At 39.0% G+C, this 20,457-nt stretch overlaps 2 protein-coding genes across 2 annotated transcripts in view; both read left to right on the top strand.

Moving 5' to 3' along the window:
* Nucleotides 1–11,033, top strand: part of PHEX (phosphate regulating endopeptidase homolog, X-linked) — a 186,118-nt gene extending 175,085 nt beyond the window's left edge. The window contains exons 21-22 of the mRNA XM_006899531.1: nucleotides 6,008–6,084; nucleotides 10,931–11,033. Of these exons, the coding sequence (XP_006899593.1) occupies nucleotides 6,008–6,084; nucleotides 10,931–11,033 (180 nt within the window). The remainder of the gene's footprint in view (nucleotides 1–6,007; nucleotides 6,085–10,930) is intronic.
* A 6,992-nt stretch (nucleotides 11,034–18,025) lies between these two features.
* On the top strand, nucleotides 18,026–19,046 carry LOC102843769 (dystrobrevin beta-like). Its single transcript, XM_006899532.1, has one exon. The coding sequence runs from the start codon at nucleotides 18,027–18,029 to the stop codon at nucleotides 19,044–19,046; it is 1,020 nt and encodes a 339-aa protein (XP_006899594.1). The 5' UTR covers nucleotide 18,026.
* The last annotated feature ends 1,411 nt before the right edge of the window (nucleotides 19,047–20,457 follow it).

The raw sequence follows: 20,457 nt of genomic DNA on the forward strand, positions 1-20,457 counted from the left end.
GTATATTCCCAGTAGTGGAATTGCTGGGGCAAATGGTACCCTCTATTTGCAACTTTTTGAGAATGCACCATACCACCTTCCACAGGGGTTGCACCATTTTAGACTCCCACCAACAGTGAATAAGTGTTCCAGTTTCTCTACAACCTCATCAGCATTTGTTGCTTGCTGTTCTGTTAAATTTTGCTATTCTGACTAGGGTGAGAAGTTATCTCATAGTTGTTTCAATTTGCATCTCTCTTAGAGCTAGGGATTTTGAACATTTCTTGTTTGGTGAATTGTCTGTTCATATCCTGTGCCCATTTTTCAGTTGGATTCTTTACCTTTATCTTGTGGTGCTCAAGTATTTTATGAATTCTGGATATAAGTCCCTTGTCTGACATGTCATTCCCAAATACTTTTTCCCAGTCTGTGGTGTCCCTTTTTACCCTCTTGGAGAAGTTTTTAGATGTGCATAGGGATTTGATTCTTAGAAGGTCCCATTCATCTACTTTATCTTCTCCTGGTTGCAGGTACATTAGCTACTTTCTGAAGAAATTAGGAAATCATCTTACAAGTAAAAATAAGTTCAAGGTCAAATTCACTATCACAGTAACTAGCCTGTGTCTTAATCAGAACTGATTGCATCACATTACCTTTCCTGCTTCCAATATTCCTGTGTTTGTTGTGAACTTCCAGAGTTTTTCCTCAGATGGTCATCCTATACCTGTGTCTTCAGTGAATATATATTTAGATAAATCTTTATGTCTAAAATTAATATTTTTTTTAAATTAATATTTTAATTAATCTCTCATTTACTCTTTCTACGCTCTAAGTCTTCTCAGTAAATCTCTTGAAAATATGGATTGGATAATTTTCCTGCTCAGACACAGTGTTCCACTATATTTTGAACACTTTACCCTGTTTTCGAGGACTTCTGTAATCTGGCAACATCCTCCCTCTCACTTGGTCTCCCATTGCTGCGTATTTATTATATACCATAATTTCCAGCTAGAATTAATTTCCTTCTCCCAGCACTCCCCAAATATGTCTTGTCCTTTTTTGTCTCTGTGTCTTTGCTTCCGTTTTCCTCTCTATTTAAAATGTTGTTCTCTATATAGTTTTTAGTCAGGGATCCAAGTTGAGTCTTCTCTTAACAGACACCTCTATGATCATCATGGAAATGTTGTTGTTAGGTGCTATTTAGTCGTAGACGACTCATAGCAACCCTATGAATGAAAGGCCTGAGCACTATTCATAAAATTTCCGGAGGTAAACCATTTTGGAAGTGGATGTACCTCCTGCTTCCAAGCATGTTTTAATCATAAAGCTCCACTAAACACTGTGCACTATGGGTAACCATTATCATGTTTGGCACATCAGTGTCACAGTATTTAGCATCACAGCAATCACAAGTTGCCTCTGTACAGCAATGCACAGCCATAAGCCTGACAAAAAAGCACAGGACCCCAAAAACTTGAGATTCCATCGTAGAAAGATAAATGTTGAAATGCACACTGGGCCTTAGAGCATGTTAAATTGCTCATAAGGCAATTAAAACTGGTCAAGTTTTTTAAAACTTTTGCCTGGATGTGACAGATATAATTTCTGCTTATATTTCATGGACTAAAACACCTTCCATCTACCTTTGAAGTCCTGGAGTTGGAAAACTAACAGGGAAGAATGAATTTTGCATCTCTCAGGCTGAAAGAACCGAAAAAAAACAGCGTAACTTTGCGTTGCAGTATTGAAGAAATCTAAGTGTGAAATGTTGAATGATTCAGGGAGCAGCTAAGGAAGATGACTGGAATACACAGAGTCCCTGTGCCAAAATGAATTTTGGGTTTTTAGGTCATAGATCAGCCATTGCACAAATATGTGATGATGAACTTAATAATAGTACAAAAAGAAGTCCAAGCTACACTGAAGTCAATGCCAGTAATTGAGAGAATAATAATTTAGATGTTTCAACAACTAATGTAACATTGGACATACTTACCTATCTGTGCTAAGAAATGTGAAAGTTAGACATTTGGAAGAAATGTATATTTGTACCCATTTCAAAGAAAGATGATCCAACAGAATGTCGAAATTAATGAGCAGTGTACAGTAGCTTGGCTGACTGACTAGAAGAGTTCCCATTCCTAACGAAGGTCATCCAACACAACGGGGAAACAATCATACAATATCATTAATATCACATGAAAGCAAAATATTACTGAATATCATCCCCAAATGGTTAGAACTTTACATTGAGAACTATTAGACATCACGCTGGGTTTAGAAAAGACCTTGATATTAGGGATATCGTTGATAATTCTGGATAGAACCTGGCTTAAAGCAGAGAATACTAGGAGAATGGCTATTTGTATTTTATTGCCTATGGAGAGGCATTTGACTGCGCGGATTATAAGAAATTATAACCATCATTGAAAATAATGGGAATTCCAGAAACCTTATTTATGCTCATATGAAATCTATACCTAGATGAAGAACCTGTTGTCTGAACAGAACAAGGAAATACTCCCTACCCCTCTCTTCCACCCACCCCCCTCACCCCCCATTTCCCTCTTCTTCTTGAAAGGAAAGGAAAACTCTTTCATTGTTAGGCAGTCCCTTCCTGCAAGTCCACTCCACTATGCAGCCTTCACTCTGGAGTTCTGCATTGACAAGAATACCTATTCATATATCCCTTTTAAACTGTTCTGGCCGTCATCTTTTGCAATGCAATATACATCATTCCTCCCCTCCTTTTCTGTCTTCCCTTATCCCTCATTCAGTCAGGGCCCTATTCAATATTTGTCCTTTTGCGACTGAGATAATTCACTCAGAATAATGTCATCCATTTTGCATAATATTTCATGAGTTTCTTGTTTTTCAATGCTGCATAATATTCTATTGTGTGAATATACTAGAGCTTCTCTATCCAGTCATTTGTTGATGGGTACTTGGGGTTATTTCCAGCTCTTTGCCATTATGAACAAAGCCGCAGTAAAGGTGGGTGTGCATATATCTGCTTGGGTGGCAGTTATGGTTTCTTTGACATAAATTCCCAGTAGTGGAATTGGTGGGTCAAATGATATTTACAATTTTTTGAGAAAGCGCCATATAACCTTCCATAGTGGTTGCACCAATTTACACTCCCACCGACAGTTTCTCCACAATCTCACCAGCATTTGATGTTAGGTGTTCTGCTAGATTTTGCTATTCTTACTGGGGTGAGATGCTATCTCAGAGTTGTTTTGATTTTCATCTCTCTTAGAGCTAGGGATTTTGAACATTTCTTCATGTCTTTGTTACCCAACTGAATGTCTTCTTTGGTGAAGTGTCTGCTCATATCCTGTGCCCATTTTTCAATTGGGTTATTTACCTTTATCATGTTGTGGTGCTTGAGTATTTTATAAATTCTAGATATAAGTCCCTTCTCTGACATGTCATTCCAAACACTTTTTCCCAGTCTGTGGCTTCCCTTTTTACCCTGTGGGAGAAGTTTTTGGATGTGCATAGGGATTTGATTCTTATAAGGTCCCATTCATCTATTTCATACTCTCCTGGCTGTAGAGTTTTCAGGATGCTTGGAAGACTATGTTGTGGATTAGGACTTTTAGAGTTCTTCCAAGCTTTTCTTTAATGAAGTTTATATTCCTTGATTTTAGTCCTAGGTCCATAATCCACTTAGAGTTGGTTTTTGTTTATGGAGTGAGGTGTGGATCTTGCTTTGGTTTTTGCAGATATTTTTCCAATTTTGCCAACACCATTTGTTAAAAAGGCTGTCATTTCCCCACTTAACTGATTGCATTTCCTTGTCAAAAATCAGCTGATTTCTGGATTCTCAATTATATTCCATTGGGTATATATGTCTGTCATTGTACCACGCTGTCTTGACCACCACAACAGTGTAGTAGGATTTGAAATCAGGGAGTGACATTCTACCTACCTTTTTTCTCTTTTTAAGGAGTGCTTTGTTTATTCTGGGCCTCTTTACATTTCAAACATAACTGGAAATTGCCTTTTCTGTCTCGTTAAAGAGATAAAATTCAAGGAACACATGGGGGGAAGAAAAAACTATATCAACCAATGTGCATTGAGAAAACCTATTGCAAAAGACCTCTTTTAAAGAGTTCTTTAAGTGTTACAAAAGCCAAGATGTTGCCTTGATGATTCCCCAAGCCATGACATTTTCAGTCATCTCAGTGTGCATGCAAGATTTCGACAACGAAAGAGATTGAAGAAGAATTTATGCATGTAAATTATTATATTGGTGATGAGTATTAAATAGAAAATTAAGTCTTAAGAGAACCACAGCGAATGTTCCTTCTAAGTAAGAATATGTTACCAAGAGGGAGGCCAATCCCTAGAGAAGGACTTTGTTCTTGATAGAGTCATTGAAATAGAAGAGATCCCTCAGAAATGGATTGATACAGTGGCTTCAGTAGAGGCCCCAAAAAAGCAGTGTTTGTGAGGATTGCAAATGACCAGCCATTTGTCTCATTTTATTGTCCTTACGATTGCTGTGATGTGGGTGACTCCACAGCACCTAACATCAGCAACCCTAAAAGGAGATGAAATTTCTATCAAGTCCCAGTATAGAGTGAAGCAAATGAATACTTGGGGTACAAACTATTAACTTCTCCTATCTATACTCAGTAAGAACTGACTGATTCATTTTATTGATTGAAATGAACAAGTTTAAGTTTGGTAGGATCTATTTCAGTCATTAAATCAACTGAGTGAGTTCTTGTGTACATAAATTTAAAAAAACAAAATCCAAATCAATGCTGTCAAATCAGTTTCAACTCATCGTTATCTTTTCTTGGGTTTCTGAGACGGTTAGGTTAAAATGCGAGGAGACCAACCATATTACTCCCCCAGAGCAACTGGTGGATTAGAATTGACAGACACACTATGTACTACATCTACTAATCTGTATTAATTTAAGATACTCATCTGGAAATCACCCTAATTCATTCCAATTTTGGAATTATGCACATTGGTATAACCTTATCTTCTCGAGATTAGAATAATAGATACTACCTTATTCTACAGAGGTTTGTTTTCTGGTTCTGGTGAGGCTTGGATGTGTAATGTTTTAGTGTTCACTGGGTGTGAGCTGATTGAATTTAGCCTCCAATTTACAAAGTTTTCATTGTTTCTGGTCAAACATTCTTCTAAGTGGTATAATACTGGCATTTCCATTTGCTGTACAGAGGTATCTCATGGTTGTTGTGATGCTGAACACTTTGACAATGATGTGTCAATGCAATAATGGTTATTACCATGGTGGACAGTGTTTGCTGGAGCTCCCGATTAAAACTAGTTGGGAAGCAGGATTATCATCCACTTCTGAAATAGCTTGTCTCCAGAAACCCTATGAAATTGGAGAAACGTTGAAAGTTACACAATTGTTCAGGTCTTTTGTTCATAGAGTTGCTATGATTCATCTCCAACTCAATGGCAGTTAACAACAACAACAAGAGAGCTCATTTGGCCTAGTGGACAGAAACTGATGCTACCAATCCTAAGGTGGGTGATTTTAATCTGCTGTCCTCAGGCCTGGTTTTAATTGTTTTTGGTCAAACATTCTTCCAAGTGGTGTAGCCCTGGTCTATTCATTTGTTGTACAGAAGGTAACTCGTGGTTGCTGTGATGCTGAACACTGTGACACTGATGTGTCAAATGTGATAATGGTTACCTATGGTGGACAGTGTTTGATGGTACTACCCAATTAAAACAAGCTTGGAAGCTGGAGTGGCATCCACTTTTGAAATACCTTGCATCTGGAAACTCTGTGAACATGGTGATACAAACAAAGTTACACAGGTGTTCAGGTCTTTAATTCGTAGGGTCAGTATGAGTCGTCTCTGACTCTTCGGCAGTTAACAACCACTACTGATGAAGGTTTTATCTGAACTTTAAAACTGTCATCCATTAATTAATTCAACAATTGCTTTGCAATGTAATTTGCAGCAGTTAAGACAGCAGATATAGAACTGGAACAGAAACATACTTAGGGGATGTTTTTATATTACAGGTGAGATGCAATTCCTACAGACCAGAAGCTGCTCGAGAGCAAGTCCAGATTGGTGCTCACAGCCCCCCTCAATTTAGGTAAATGGGCGAATGGGGGACACTTGTCCTCCATGGTACCTTTCCCTGCCTCCACCCCTACTCAGACATCTCAGCTCCCCTCTAAAATAGGTGTCAATCTTGATTTCTCTCAATGACATTGAGTCAGTACCCATAGCTGACTCTCTGTTCGGTTTCCGAGTCTATAAATTTCATAAGAGGAGCTGTGGGTGTTGTTGTTGTTAAGTTCCGTCGAATCGCAGGCGTCATAGCTGTGGGTAGATTTTATAAATTTCTCCTGAGGAGTTGCAGCTAGATTCAAACTGCCAGAGAGGCATGACCTTTGATTTAGCAGCATAACTCCTTAATCACTACACCATCAAAGCGCAATGAATAGGTAGTTTCATTAAATTTAGTATCATTAACAACGTGATCTCCATATTATAGGGGGGACCAAAAAAAAAAACCCACCATACAGTACCTTACCAAATAGAAGATAAGTAACTTTTCCTTATTAGTAGTAAGCAGGTTTAGGTAACGTTCTCTTTTCAGGTAAATTTTTGCTGTGGTCACTTGTACACATCTCTGGTGTAGTGCTTTATCAGGACGCCAAGATAATTTGGACTGTAATTCCTAACCTTAGTAAATTTATTATTTTCTAATTTTTACAAAGCAGAAATTTATGGGCATCATATGTGACATTTCTCAGTTGGCTAGAATACTTTTATTTATTCAAACACATAATTATTTTAGCGAAATAATAGTCTTTATTGTCTTAAAAATCGAAGATTTCTTATGCACTGCCCCTTTAAAAGCACCAAAATCCCTCATTTGTCTTGTGGTAAAGGTTTTTAATGTCTCTTGTTCTTTCCTGCAGTTGACAAACAAATATGAATACTTTCTGAATTACTTTGCATACATTGGAGTGTACAGTGTTATTTATCAACTATAATAATATACAGTCCAAAGCTTCTATTTAAAAATAATTTGTTACCTGTTCAAGGGAGAAGACTATGAATTACAATCTTATTTAATTGTCAGAATATAAAATATTGAGTAATAATAAATTAAAGGTTGACCTTACCTACCTTCTGCATGGTTCTAGATTTTAGGATAAATTATCTGAGTTGGGGACAAAGAATTATACTGGGAAATCCAAGAAGCTATAAGAATTTACATTTATTCTTTCTTTGCTTAAAATATGTTATATATAGATATCTTCATATTTGATGTTTAATTCGTTAGCATATTACAGGTAAGTCCTATAAAAATTCTGTATTTTAAAATCTTTTTTCTAAAATCTTGCTATAGTAATGCCTCAGACATTTAATACAAATTACCTGCTGGCATAAAAATCTAATCACTGTGTTGGGAAGTCTCCCCCACTGGGCTGAACTGTCTGAAGGCTGATGATCTCTAATGGACTAAAATGTGCTCCTACTGACAAATCATGCCATTGAAACCACATAGTAGATTAATTAATCAACTCATAAATGTTTAGAAACTAATGTCCTTCTAACTAGTTGCCTGTAATGTTGGATGTTAGCCAACAATTTGCAGAATATGCTTACTAATCATTGGCCAAATTCTGTCTTTAACACTGCCCAGTGTGACTCACACTATGGAATAAACATCTTTCCTCATAGATCTAAACCAGAAGTAATAAGGGCATTTTGGCATAAACCATTGCCTTCATTCCAGTGTCCATAGGTAAGAAAGTCATTAGGGGTTCACCATGGTCGTCTCTGTGTGCCGGTTGGTCCTGAACTGATTCAGCTGCCTAGGAACTGCATTTGGATGTGCAAAAGATCTGCCTCTTCTCTTTCCCACTTCTCTGTTACCTTTCTCAGCTCCTTGTAACACTGTCCGGCAGGTTTTAAGTGTTTCTGCCTTTGAGAACAGGAAGAACTTTTGAAACTTCTCTTTTATTTTTGTCAAGACGTTGATCCATCCACTTCCTTTCAAGATAATGGGAAAAAGGCGGGGAAGTTTATAAACACTTGCATATAACATGAAATACTTTCAAGTGTCATCCCTGAAAATACAATCTGATGAGAAGTTCTGAAAGTTTTAAAAACTAAAAGGCATTTACTGTTTACAACAGACATTGATGCTTCAGGACTTCACTTCTGTGTGTGATTCAGCTTGACAGAGTTTGGGACATAATTTATTATTTGTAAATTACTTTTCTATAGTTATATTTTTATTTGTTCAAGTATGAAAGAAGCTATATAAGAAAGAACTGTTACGGATATAATGAGAAAGAACTATTGTGGATATGTTAGGTTTATTCATGTGAGAAAAGAAATTCAACTGAATTCGATACTTAAAAGTTAAAATTGCAGAAAAGCATCAGTTTAGTTCATGTGTAGAAGTTTTCATCTGTGACATCTTGGGCTATACCAGAGAAGTCTTGTAGGAGAAAAACTGTGGAATAGAAATGTTGATAAATCTTCAGCATGAAGCAAACCTCCTCCCACATGTACAGATTCATAATGGAGAGGAATCTTAGGGAGATGTTGAATGTGGAAAACCCTGGAGCTTAAAGCAAAACCTCAAAGGTCATGAATATGCATACTGAAGAGAAAGCACACGAATGTACTGAATGTGGTAGTGTTCTCTAGAGTTTCGTCACTTACTCAACATTTAAGAAGTCATAGAGTGGAAAAGCGATATAAATGTTGAAAAGCCTTCACCCAAAAGGGAAACTTGCTTCCTCATTAGAAACATCATATTGCAGAGAAACCTTATGAATGTGTCAAGGTTTCTAGTCAGAGGTCAAGCCTCATTAGACACCAGATAGATTATACATGTAAGGAATGTGCGAAAGCCTTTAATCACAAATCCTATCTCTCTGAGCATGAGAGTTCATACTGGAGAGAAACCATTTGAATGTGATCTGTGTGGAAGAGCCTTCACCCAGAAGCAATACCTCATTAAACGTCAGAATATTCAAAGTGGAAATAAACCCTTTGAATGACATGAATGTGGGAAAGCATTTAGCCAGAAGGAAAACCTCATTATTCATCAGCTAATCTATACTGGAGAGAAATCTTTTGAATATAAAGGATGTGGGAAAGCTGTCATTCAAACGTCAAGTGTCATTAGTCACCAGAGGATTCATACTGGAGAGAAGCCCTATACAAGTAGAGAATGTGGGAAAGCCTTCAGTGGTAGATCAGATCTCACAGATCATGAGAAAAATCATATTGGAGAAAAGCCCTGTAAATGTAATGAATGTGGAACAATCTTTAGGCAGAAGTCACATCACATCAGACATCAGAGAACTCATACTCATTGAAGCTCTGTGAATGCCTTTAAGAAATCCTTCAGGAGAATTTATACTTAACACGTATCAGAAACTTCCTTTTATAAAAAAGTGACCTAATGGTGAAATCCTTCTGTAACAATTTAAAATCAAGATTTTTAACAAGAATTATTACAGTATTGTGAAAGCCCATACCCTTACAATTAACAATGCTGTTCTTTTATAAGCTTTCTCATTAACTGGGTTGAGACATGAACACTATTAGTTTAACTACTAATCTTACTGCTAGGTGTTCTACCTGATATAGTATGTTGTCAGATACAAGGATTGGCACTTGAGGCAAACTGGTTTACAGTTGTATGATTTGTAAAGGTAAAATTATTTGTTTTAAATATAGTTTTAGAAACTAGAAAATACTGAGTATAAAAATGTGTATGCAGTTATGAGAAATTGGTAATAGAAGTGGCATAAAAAATTAGAGAAAACAAAGATTATTAAAAAACTGGTTTCAAGTGGTTCTACACTGTTCTGAGTTGGGATCAACTTGATGGTAGTACGGTGTTTTTTTTGTAGTGCTGTGTGGGGAAGATGGGTGGAAGGCGTGTTAATATGTAGGACTCTCCATATTACCTCTTTAATATTTCTTTAAATCTAAAAGTACTAATAATAAGACTTTTATTAACAACAAATTTTAAAATTCAAAAAAAGTAATTAGGGAAGAAATAGTTAATGACCCAGAATACTGAGGTTTTGGTCAACCTTTCTTCCCCCACGAGTGATAGGTTACTCATATCTACAGTAAGTATAGTCTTTGAGTGCAGTGGAAAGTACACAATGGAAATGGCAGTCCAAACAGCTAAGTAGGAATCTCAAATTTTTGCTGTTGTTAAGGAACTGAGCAGAATAGCAGATTGGCCATGTGACTCTTATTCAACAATCACCCATTGATGTTATCCTACTTTCATTAGTTCATTGTTGCATAAATCAAATTCTAGACAAACGTGACCCTTCAAACCTAAGAGGAATTTTAAGAAAATGTTATAGTTGATTGACCTTATTCCTTAAAAATAGTTGGGAATGCAAGACACAGATGGTTCTTGCAAGCATAATATTTAAATGAAAGAAGTCAGATGCTAAAGACTACATGTAGAGGGATTCTATGGATATGTCATCCCAAAGCAAACAAAATCTGTGGCAATAGTTGTTGTTGCTTATGAGTTTACTGGGAAGGCATATGAGGGAGCCTTTGGGTGCTAGAAATGGTCTGTGTCTTTATCTACATGGTAGTAATATGCACGGGGAAAAATTACTAAGTTTTACTAGTGTCTTGTCAGCTGTATCTTCCATTAAATATATTTAAAAAAAAAAAACGCAGCCAAGCAGTAGAGCCCATGGGCCTAGGCCTGTTTTGTAAGAATTTGATGAGCGTGGGCAGCAGTCGTTCAGGTCTCAACTCTGTTTCTTTGGAAGTGTTTAACCATTTTGGATTTCAGCTGTCCCTCCTGAATACAGCATAATTGAAGACCAACATCCCTTCTGTCCACATGTTGTTGCAATTCTCTCTGGAACCTATTGATCTGTTAGAATTAAATGACATAGACTTTGACCTATCTCTTGCAGAGTCAATGGGGCAGTTAGCAACTTTGAAGAGTTCCGGAAAGCTTTTAACTGTCCTCTCAATTCCACGATGAACAGAGGCGTGGACTCCTGCCGACTGTGGTAGTCAGGCCTCTTATCTCCTCGCGTCTGGAGCAAGCTGCGCATGCACAGTGCCACTCACTAGCTTCTGCACTGGGCAGTCAAGCCTCCATTGCTCAAGGCCTGTGTTGTCTGAGACTGTTTCTTTTTCATTCATTTTCGTTATTGTGGTAGAGGGCCTGCTTGGATCTAAGTCTTATCTCAAAGTTCGAGGACTTTAAAAAACCTTTAGGATATATGAAATGAACCAAGTCTGCTCCTTTAGACAACCTGACCAGCAAAAACAAATTCCTGGGCTACCATTGCTAAAACGCTATCTGCTGAGTTGCCATTGCCTATTTCAGCACACTGGGCACAGCTAAGTGGCCCACACCACATTAACCTGCAGCTTTACAGGGGACCAAAATTAATGCATCCATGAAATGTTCAGTTACTAAAACTAGTAACCTTCAGTCATGGAGATGTTTATGTCAGTACCTTGGAGGTCTAATGCTCTGCAGAAAGTGGTGCTAGATTTTATGTACAGGATTAGACAGCATTTTTAACCCTAAGATAAATGGGAAATGTTTTGCCTCTTCACCTTTCCATGTCTTAGTGACACTGTTGTCCTCATTTTGAGGCCTATTGGAATGGAAACATGCCTTTCAACATGTGTCTGATGTAGCTGATTGTCCCGTTGAGGTCCGCAGAAATAAAACTGGCAGAAAACCTTCTTGGTGAAGATTTTGAGCCTCTCAAATAGAAAAAGAGAATTGGTCTTCAAGGCCTAGAAGAAGTCAAAGCAATAGGGAGCCTAGAAGCTGTAATCTCCTCAGTTACATCTCGTCAGAGCTCATGTCTGGCTGCTAGAGAAAGCTTTAGTCCAGACAGTTTTCTTTAGTCCAGTTTCTGTTCGTCTTTTTACTTTCCTAATGTGCGTTCTCCTGTTTCTGAATTGTCGGGGTATTAAGAAAATTATTTTCTTATTCCCTGTTAAGAGTGTACAACTTTTTTATCCTTTTAGTGCAAAGAAATACATACCACCCTGAGGAGAAAGCAAAGTGCCTTCCTGTTTCAGTTGATTTCTTGTTACTTCTGTTTAAGAAAACGTCTTTTGAAAAGGTTCTTTTTGGAGACATTTTACAATTTAAAATTTCCTGTGTAGTCGAAAGGAACACAGCTTGTACTCTTTAACTCTTCAAAGGGTCTGGAAGAAAGAATGGCGCTGCGTGTTTGATCTTCAGAGCTTTTCCCTTTGAAGGGAACTCCTCCACCCTTGTATGAGTGAGTGTGGAGGATGCAATCCAAATGGCCTCAAAGCAGTTACCTAGCGCTTCCAGATTTCCAAAATAGTTGTTCCCTGGTTTGCACATTACTCATTGTACAGGAGGTGCTGGAGTGTGTGGGCCAATAGGAGAGTCTCAAAAGCAAAATGATGAACTGATGCTAACTGCGGGAGACCATTTTGCATCCCTGTGATCTGTTACCCTTTTTTTAAAAAATATACATATACATGAGTGTGTGCCAGGTCTTTTTGTAACCGTGGGAACTTATGAATTGAGGAAAATGGAGACATACCATCATGAAGAGAACATTTATACTGTGTTAGCCAGAGGAGAGTGATTTTCCCCTTGACTTCCTCCTCTCCAAACGGATACACTTCTGAAGGGGGGGTAGCTCCTTTTCCCTCCTCTAACCATGGCTTAATGTCACTGTACTTTGCAGTTCTAAAAACAAATGAGAGTAGATTGGGGTGCTTGAAATTAATGTGCCTTTCCCCTGAAGGAATCTTTCTAATTTGGCTTAGACATATAAAATACTCTTTGTTTTATTCCTGTACATGGGCATTTAAAGTCCCTTGAAGTTTGCTGTGCTTACTTAAACAATGTTTTTCCTTCTGGAATTTTTTTTTTTTAAAGGACCTCCAATAGACAGGTTAGAGAAAGTTTATTGAAGGCATGTAATTTTTACTTTGAAGAGAGGAATTATTTAATCACTCTCTGATTTGGGAAAATTGATTGATTAGTGGTCAGTTGTGACCGTCACCATTTCTAAATGTATGCTGTTGCATTGCGCTGATGAATTTTATTTGATGGGACTTGGTTACATGAGCATTGTAGTTAGGATTGCCATTATTAAAATCAACACAGTACAAAACAGAGTGTGAACCAAACCAAAAGCAGCACTTCTAAATCATCACTGTAATTTTCTAGGACAGTTGGCTTTCCAGCCTGGTCATGCGTCATTGTTCAAATTATACTCTCATCATCCCTCCTCAGCAGCACAGACTGCTGAGAGACACACACTGATTGAGTGGTAGCAAGAAGAAGGTAAGGCACGACTTGAGGGGAACGAAATGAAGCAGGGAGAAGAGAAACTGACCTAGCAGTGTGTCTTTGAAGAGAAAACAGGAATTTTTGGCAACCTTACTGGAGAAGAGAGAAAGTTTAAAAAAAGTAATTATGGTAAATTTAAAGAAAATTAAATACTGGATCTCAGACTAGGGGTGCCATAACAGACTTCCCTGATTCGTATACCAGCCTACTAGGGAACTGCTGTAGTCTGAGGGTTGGAAGGAGTTGGGCTTCATGAAACTCTTCTGGATCTGTCACAGAATTCATGTATATAAAATGGTTTTTTTGGGTCCTATCACCATCTCCCCAAGTTTTTTGAGCTTTTCACCAAGCACCCAGAATTGGCCTTCTATTTTCCATTTTCTCCTTTTTATGAGCTGGACTTGGACATGACTAATACAAGCTGAGGAATCATAAATTATCCTGAAGTTTATTTAGTGCCTTTCCTCAATGGAGCTTACAGCAGAGCACATAAATTTTCTCTTATTTAGCCCTGGAGCATTGCTAAGAAGCAGCTAGAAACTATGGCCTGCCAAACAGGAAATGCTCCTGCCAGAGAAGTGGATAATATGAAATAGCCTGTCAGGTATCCCAGTGTCAGGAAAGGCAGAGCCTCCGCACCTTGTGCTACTGATACTTGGATTAACGTGCGTCCCTCCAAATAACCTATTTCCAAATGCATTTATTCATTCAGCGTTTCTATTGTCATTAATATTTGATAGCCTTCTTCCTTGATATTTTTAGCATAATGCCTCAGTTACATATTGTAATGTGGAATATATGATTATTTCATACAAACATCATTCTCATCACTTGTGGTAATCCCTCACAGGTTTGAAGGAAGATGTTCTTGGATTATGCGTTTTGTAGCTACATATTCATTATGAGACGCACTTGGTTGTATTTTCTTCCCTTATTCTTGAAGCAATGTGAACAAATACTTTAAAGACAATAAAAATATTGCTGTAGATTTTCTGTTTGTCTCTTTATTTAGCAATGTTACAACCTGTTAGATCTATAACATATTCAGGTCTGTTGCAGACAATACTATTCTCCCAAAAATATAGTTGCTCAGTACAGTAGTTGATTCATATTCTTGGTTTGGGAAATTGGGATTTGCAGTTAAATAAAAGATTTTCAAGGTGGTCAGTGTTTTTTCTTCTAGAATATAAATTTTCAGCTGCTGCTTTACAGCAATGTTTCTAATGGGAAAAGAGACGCCTCTGAGGAAAGTACCAAACAATAGGGCTGGTGTGGAAAAGGTGACCGTAAATATGACTGATACCAAGCCAAAGTATTTCCTTGTGATGTTAGCTTTCTTTGAGGAAGCTCTGCTGGCCGTAGTGGGAGGAATCTGCACTGCAATCCTGAAGAACACAGTTCAAATCCACCAGCTGCTGCTCTATGGGAGAAGGGTGGGCAGTCTCCTCCCCTGTGATTACGGCCTATGAAAACCCACTCGAGGGTCAGCTGTGGGATGATTCAAACTCGATGGTACCCAACCACAACAACATTACCATTCTTTAGACAATTATATGTATTTAATATACAATAACTGAAAAGCCCTTATGTTTAAAGTGATATACTTTCTGTATTTAGGTGACTACTGTGATCATTGTTACCAGCGAATCAATGACAACTAATAGTGGCCTTGCTTTACAGCAGAACGAAGCCTAACTGCTCCTGCCCCCTCCTCACTCCATTGCTTTGCTTGAGGCCATTGTTGCACTCTCTGAGTTAATCCACCTCATTGAGGGTCTTCCTCTCTCTTCTGTTTATCTGACCTTTATGCGTGATGTCTGCCTCACCAGTCTCACTTCTGAGTCACTTTCTGGCTGTGCATCTTCTGAGATGACCCTTTGGGTAGCCAAGATGTGTCCATCATTCAAGGCATCAGTTCTCCTTCAGTCTCCTTATTCATTGTCGAGCTTTCACATTCCCATGAGATTAGCTTTTAGGGCACATCTTAGTCCTCAAAATGACATCTTTGTCCTTTCGTACTTTGAAGAGATGTTCTGTATACACTGCGTTATTGGTGGGATGATAGATACATCAGTTTATGGTGTGGAGCAAAGAGAAGGAATTCTCCCACTCTCCTCTAGTGGTCGCTACTAGTAGTGGGTACTCTAGTCAGTACTTCCTCTACCCAGATCCCCGCAAAACCCTTTTCCTCACTGCCCTAACTGCTCTGTGTGTTTCTGCTTCTAACCTGCTGCTAATAATCTCTAGGGTGGCTGCCTGCATGTCGCTGGAGTTCCTTTGAAATTCCCAATTTCACGGAATTGGAAATGGCTGGGAGTTAAGACTGAAAGTCCCAAGTCCATACAGGTATGCCAACAAATTAATTTTCAAATTCAATCTGTGGGCAGGGTCAAGGAACTCTGGTGGCACAGTGCATTGTATATTGTGCTGCTGCTCCACTGAAGAACGAGGGTCTCTTCCTGTAAAGGTTTAAAGCTTAAGAAACTGGATAGAGAGTCCCCATGAGTCGGTATAGACTTGCCACCTGTGGATTTATAGAACATTTAGGGGTTAAGTAGAGTTCCTCTGTGAGTATGTTAAACAGTTTTCCAGCACTCAGAGAAGAAATGGAGAAGCACTGCCTTGTGCTGTTTGTGTAGTAGGCATTCCGTGCCGTTACCTCAGAGGAAATAGCCATCTGAGGTGATCCCAACCTTTTGGCTAATAAATGTGACTGAATATGCCTTGCAGGTGGTGTTTTTGCACAGTTTATGTTTGGGGGATGATTTTTCTAATAGTAATTTGTTTGGATGAGGATGCGTCCAAAAGCAAAGTAGAGAAATTAATAGTGTATAAATCACCTCTGGTACGTGGACAGTTAGGAGAGTGGAGGCAACGAGTCAGTGAGTCCTGAGACAGGTAAGTCTGCTCAGTCGCTTAAACCCACTGTCCTGATCAACACTTGAGGGACGCTGTTGTTTCCCCATATGCTTGAGGTATGTGCATGTATAAATTAAGACCACACTAGCTCTTGAACCACGTAACTTCAATGGCTTGATTCAGTTTTGTGTAATTTCTTGTTTTCATTACACTGAAAATGAGTGGTAAGGGCAGACTTCACCATTTGATGAGGCAGGCACCCAGGTTGTGATTTACCATCATGAGCCCATGGAGGGAAACTGGAAGTTGTGGGCTAGTCTTGGAGCTTGTCAACTTCATTTATATTTGATTGAACAGAGTTCAATGTCATTTCCAAGACTAATAGCAGGAGATCCTGGGACATGTAGTCAAGCTTTGTAACCAAAAGAATAAGAAATGAGTTTGCTTGTCTGCTAGCAATGTTGGCCACACCTTCTAACATAATTGAATGGTAACTTTCAACTCTTTGGAAACTCACTTTTGAGTACAACACAATGCAAATTTTAAATGCCATTTGGTAGCCTGCAGTTTATTCTGTAGGAGTCTTTTTAATTAACAGCTTAATTGGATAATTTAATCCCCTTTAGAATTGAGATAGGAAAATGAAATAGTTTCTTGTGTTCTGACAAGCCTGTGTTTTAAAAAATACCAAAGTGAGTTCTGAAATGAGCAGCACTAAAGCATTACTGCGATTTGTGATCAGTGAAAGAAAACCTCATCTATATTTTTTGGGGGGTTTGCATGTAATCATTCATATGCATCATGTATTTTACATGTACTTTTTATATAATCACTGCTGTACATTATATTTTATATAATTACCATTGTGCTGTGCTCATTATCACCCCATCTTTTCAAGCTCCCATTAAACCTTTCCTGTTCACTACCCCCCACTATCTTCTACTATGCCAATGATTTCCCCCCTTCTCCATCTATGGTGCTCCCTTCTTTCCCTTCTGAACATTTATATATATTTTACTTAATTATCCTTCTATTTTCAAAGTAGTGGCTTTATGCAATATTTATCCTTATGTGGCAGATATTTCACTCATCAAAATGCTCTCTAGTCTCTTCCAAGTTATCTAGTATTTTATGAAGTCGTTGATCCTTAGTGCTGCATAGTATCACAATGTGTGAATGTACTACGATTTCTCAATCCATTCAGTTGATGGACATTTGGGCTGCTTCCTTTTTCTTACTGTGAATATGGCTGCTGTGGGCATAGGTGTAAAAATGTCATTTTGTCGTTTCAAATCCACCAGTTGCTCTGCTAGAGAAGGAGGGACAATCTCCCCCTGTACCAGTCAAAAAATTTTTTTTAAATGTCCATTTGTGTTTTAGTTCTGGTTTCCTTGGGGAATAATCATAGCTGGTCATAAGGGATGTTCAGCTTTTTGAAGAAATGCCAAACTGCATTCCATAGTGATTATACCATTTTACAGTCCTACCAATGGTGCGTAAAAGTACCAATCTCTCCGCCTCCACGCCAACATTTGTTCACTGTTTTGTTGAACTTTGCTACTAGTGCTGGAGTGAGGTGTTATCTCATTGTGGTTTTGATTTGCATCTCTCTGATTTACAGTGATTTTTGATATTTCCTCTTGTTTCTTGGCCATCTGAATGTCTTCCATTGTTAAGAAGAGTCTTTTCGTGTCTTTTACCCATTTTGTTATTGGACAATATGAGAAGAAATGGGAACACAACTAGAAGTCCTGGCCTGCATAATAAATAGGCTCATAAGCATGGCAAAAAATGCAAAGCCTGGAAGAGGTGCGCGCCGGGCCCCTGAGAACGTTTGCATAGAAATGCGTGCTCAGAATTTTGATGTCATACGACTGTCAACCTATAGAACAGCTTGCAAATTAAGATTTGTGCAAAAACGATGTAACCTTCATCTTGTTGATATCTGGAACATGATAGAAGCCTTCCGAGATAATGGCCTTAATACACTGGACCATAATACTGAGATCAGTGTGTCCCGCCTTGAAACCATCATCTCATCCATCTACTACCAGCTGAACAAATGCCTTCCTTCCACTCACCAGATCAGCGTGGAGCAGTCCATCAGCCTTCTCCTTAACTTCATGATTGCTGCGTATGACAGCGAGGGCCGAGGCAAGCTGACGGTTTTCTCTGTGAAAGCGATGTTAGCAACCATGTGTGGTGGGAAGATGCTGGACAAGTTGCGATATGTTTTCTCCCAGATGTCAGATTCCAATGGCTTATTGATATTTAGCAAGTTTGACCAGTTTCTGAAGGAAGTTCTGAAGCTCCCAACAGCAGTCTTTGAAGGGCCATCTTTTGGTTACACAGAGCACTCAGTCCGCACCTGTTTCCCACAGCAGAAAAAGATAATGCTGAATATGTTTTTAGACACGATGATGGCTGACCCCCCTCCCCAGTGCCTTGTCTGGCTCTCTCTCATGCACAGGCTCGCCCATGTGGAGAATGTCTTCCATCCTGTGGAGTGTTCCTACTGCCAGTGTGAGAGCATGATGGGCTTCCGGTACCGATGCCAGCAGTGCCACAACTACCAGCTCTGCCAAAATTGCTTTTGGCGCGGCCATGCCAGTGGCCCTCACAGCAACCAACACCAGATGAAGGAGCATTCCTCTTGGAAATCGCCTGCAAAGAAGCTGAGCCATGCAATTAGTAAATCCTTGGGGTGCGTACCCACCAGAGAACCCCCACATCCTGTTTTTCCTGAGCAACCAGAGAAACCGCTTGACCTTGCGCACATAGTCCGTCCTCGTCCCCTGACAAATATGAATGACACCGTGGTTAGCCACATGTCCTCTGGAGTGCCCACCCCCACCAAGAGGTAAGTACGTCTGTGCCTCTGTCGCTGCTCAGAGCTGGGCACAGGCCACACTGCTGCTTTGCCACGGTCCCCTCAGAACTGAGGCCTGAGAGCAGAGCCTCCCACAGGGCAGAAACGACTGGCTTGTTTTATCCTCTTTTGATTTTCTTATGATACCATTTTCTGTTTTTTATCTTCCTTTTTTTCCCCCTACTGACTCATAAGTGTAGTATTTGAAGGAGGTTGCTTTTGAGTAGTGCCTGAGGTGGAAACTGCATTGGTGACAGCAGTGAACACAGTGCCAAAGCAGATTAGGCACGTTTGAGGCTTTAAAAAAAAACAGTATTTTGACCAAAAAAAAAAAAAAATGCAAAGCCTGAAGAAGATCAATGAAAGAGACCTTTTTAAAATCATATCCCAATGTAAAAAGCGTCTCTAGTACCATATTCGAGCATATTCGATGTACCAGGCATGCACTAAGTGTCATATAACTGTCATCTCTTGTTAACATTGCAACTCCAGCATATAATGGTGGTGTCGTTGTGAACCGTCAAGTCAGAACTAACCCATAGCTGACCCGCCAGTAAGTTGCACAGGAGATTCCCCATCTTTTTCCATTGGGGTAGCTGGTGGATTTGAACTGTGTACCTTTTGGTTAGCACAGTTTCTTATCACTAAGGTAGGGAGCTCCATCCATGGCATTTATAGCCTCTAAAACCCACTGGAGGGTTAGCTATGGGTTGGCTACACCTTGACGGCACATAGCAAGAAGCCACCATGTAAGAGAACCAAGGCCTTGAGAGATTAGTGACTTCCTCATGACCATTTAGCTGGCAAGCAGTGAAGCCAGATTTAAGTCTTGTTTTCCCAATCTGTGTTATAGGCAAACATATAGATAGCTCTTAGCCCTGGATTTCCAGTCCTGATTTAATATATTCTGATTGAACATGAAAAGTAACAAGAGACATTTCACATTCTTCTTGTAAGATGCAATTTTTTCCCCATACAGTGATTTGTTCAGCAATCCACAAAATGTACATTTACTTGTAAATGTGGAGGGTGTGTGTGTTGTGTTTCAGTAGGGTAATAGTGCACCTGATCAAAGCATCCCAAGTACTTCAGGCCACTTGGAGTTTTAAATTTTATCTAACAGTGCGGTTGTAGCCTTTGTTTTGGAACACTGTCATTCTATACAAATGCAAAACTGATTCTTGAAGAGTCTTGAGATACAGTGGATGATTGCTGCCTGAGTGTCCTGGGTTTGTGCGGCTTCTGGTTGATTTAAGCCCTCATTCTGGAAGCCTTTGATCTGTACTCTGTTTACTTGGTGATTAGATTCCTATGTTAATCCTCCAGTATCATTTTGCCTTTTTATTTTCTGTTGTTTTTGAGAAGACTCCTTGAATTCCGTGTCCAGCTTTTATATTGAATGTATG

Source organism: Elephantulus edwardii, unplaced genomic scaffold (assembly GCF_000299155.1).
Source record: "Elephantulus edwardii isolate Elephantulus edwardi_28Jun2011 unplaced genomic scaffold, EleEdw1.0 scaffold00260, whole genome shotgun sequence".
NCBI lineage: Eukaryota > Metazoa > Chordata > Mammalia > Macroscelidea > Macroscelididae > Elephantulus > Elephantulus edwardii.

What these genes read in the sequence shown, in the direction of transcription:
- LOC102843769 (XM_006899532.1), top strand. Translation starts at nt 18,027, where the DNA reads ATGCGTGCTCAGAATTTTGATGTCATACGACTGTCAACCTATAGAACA.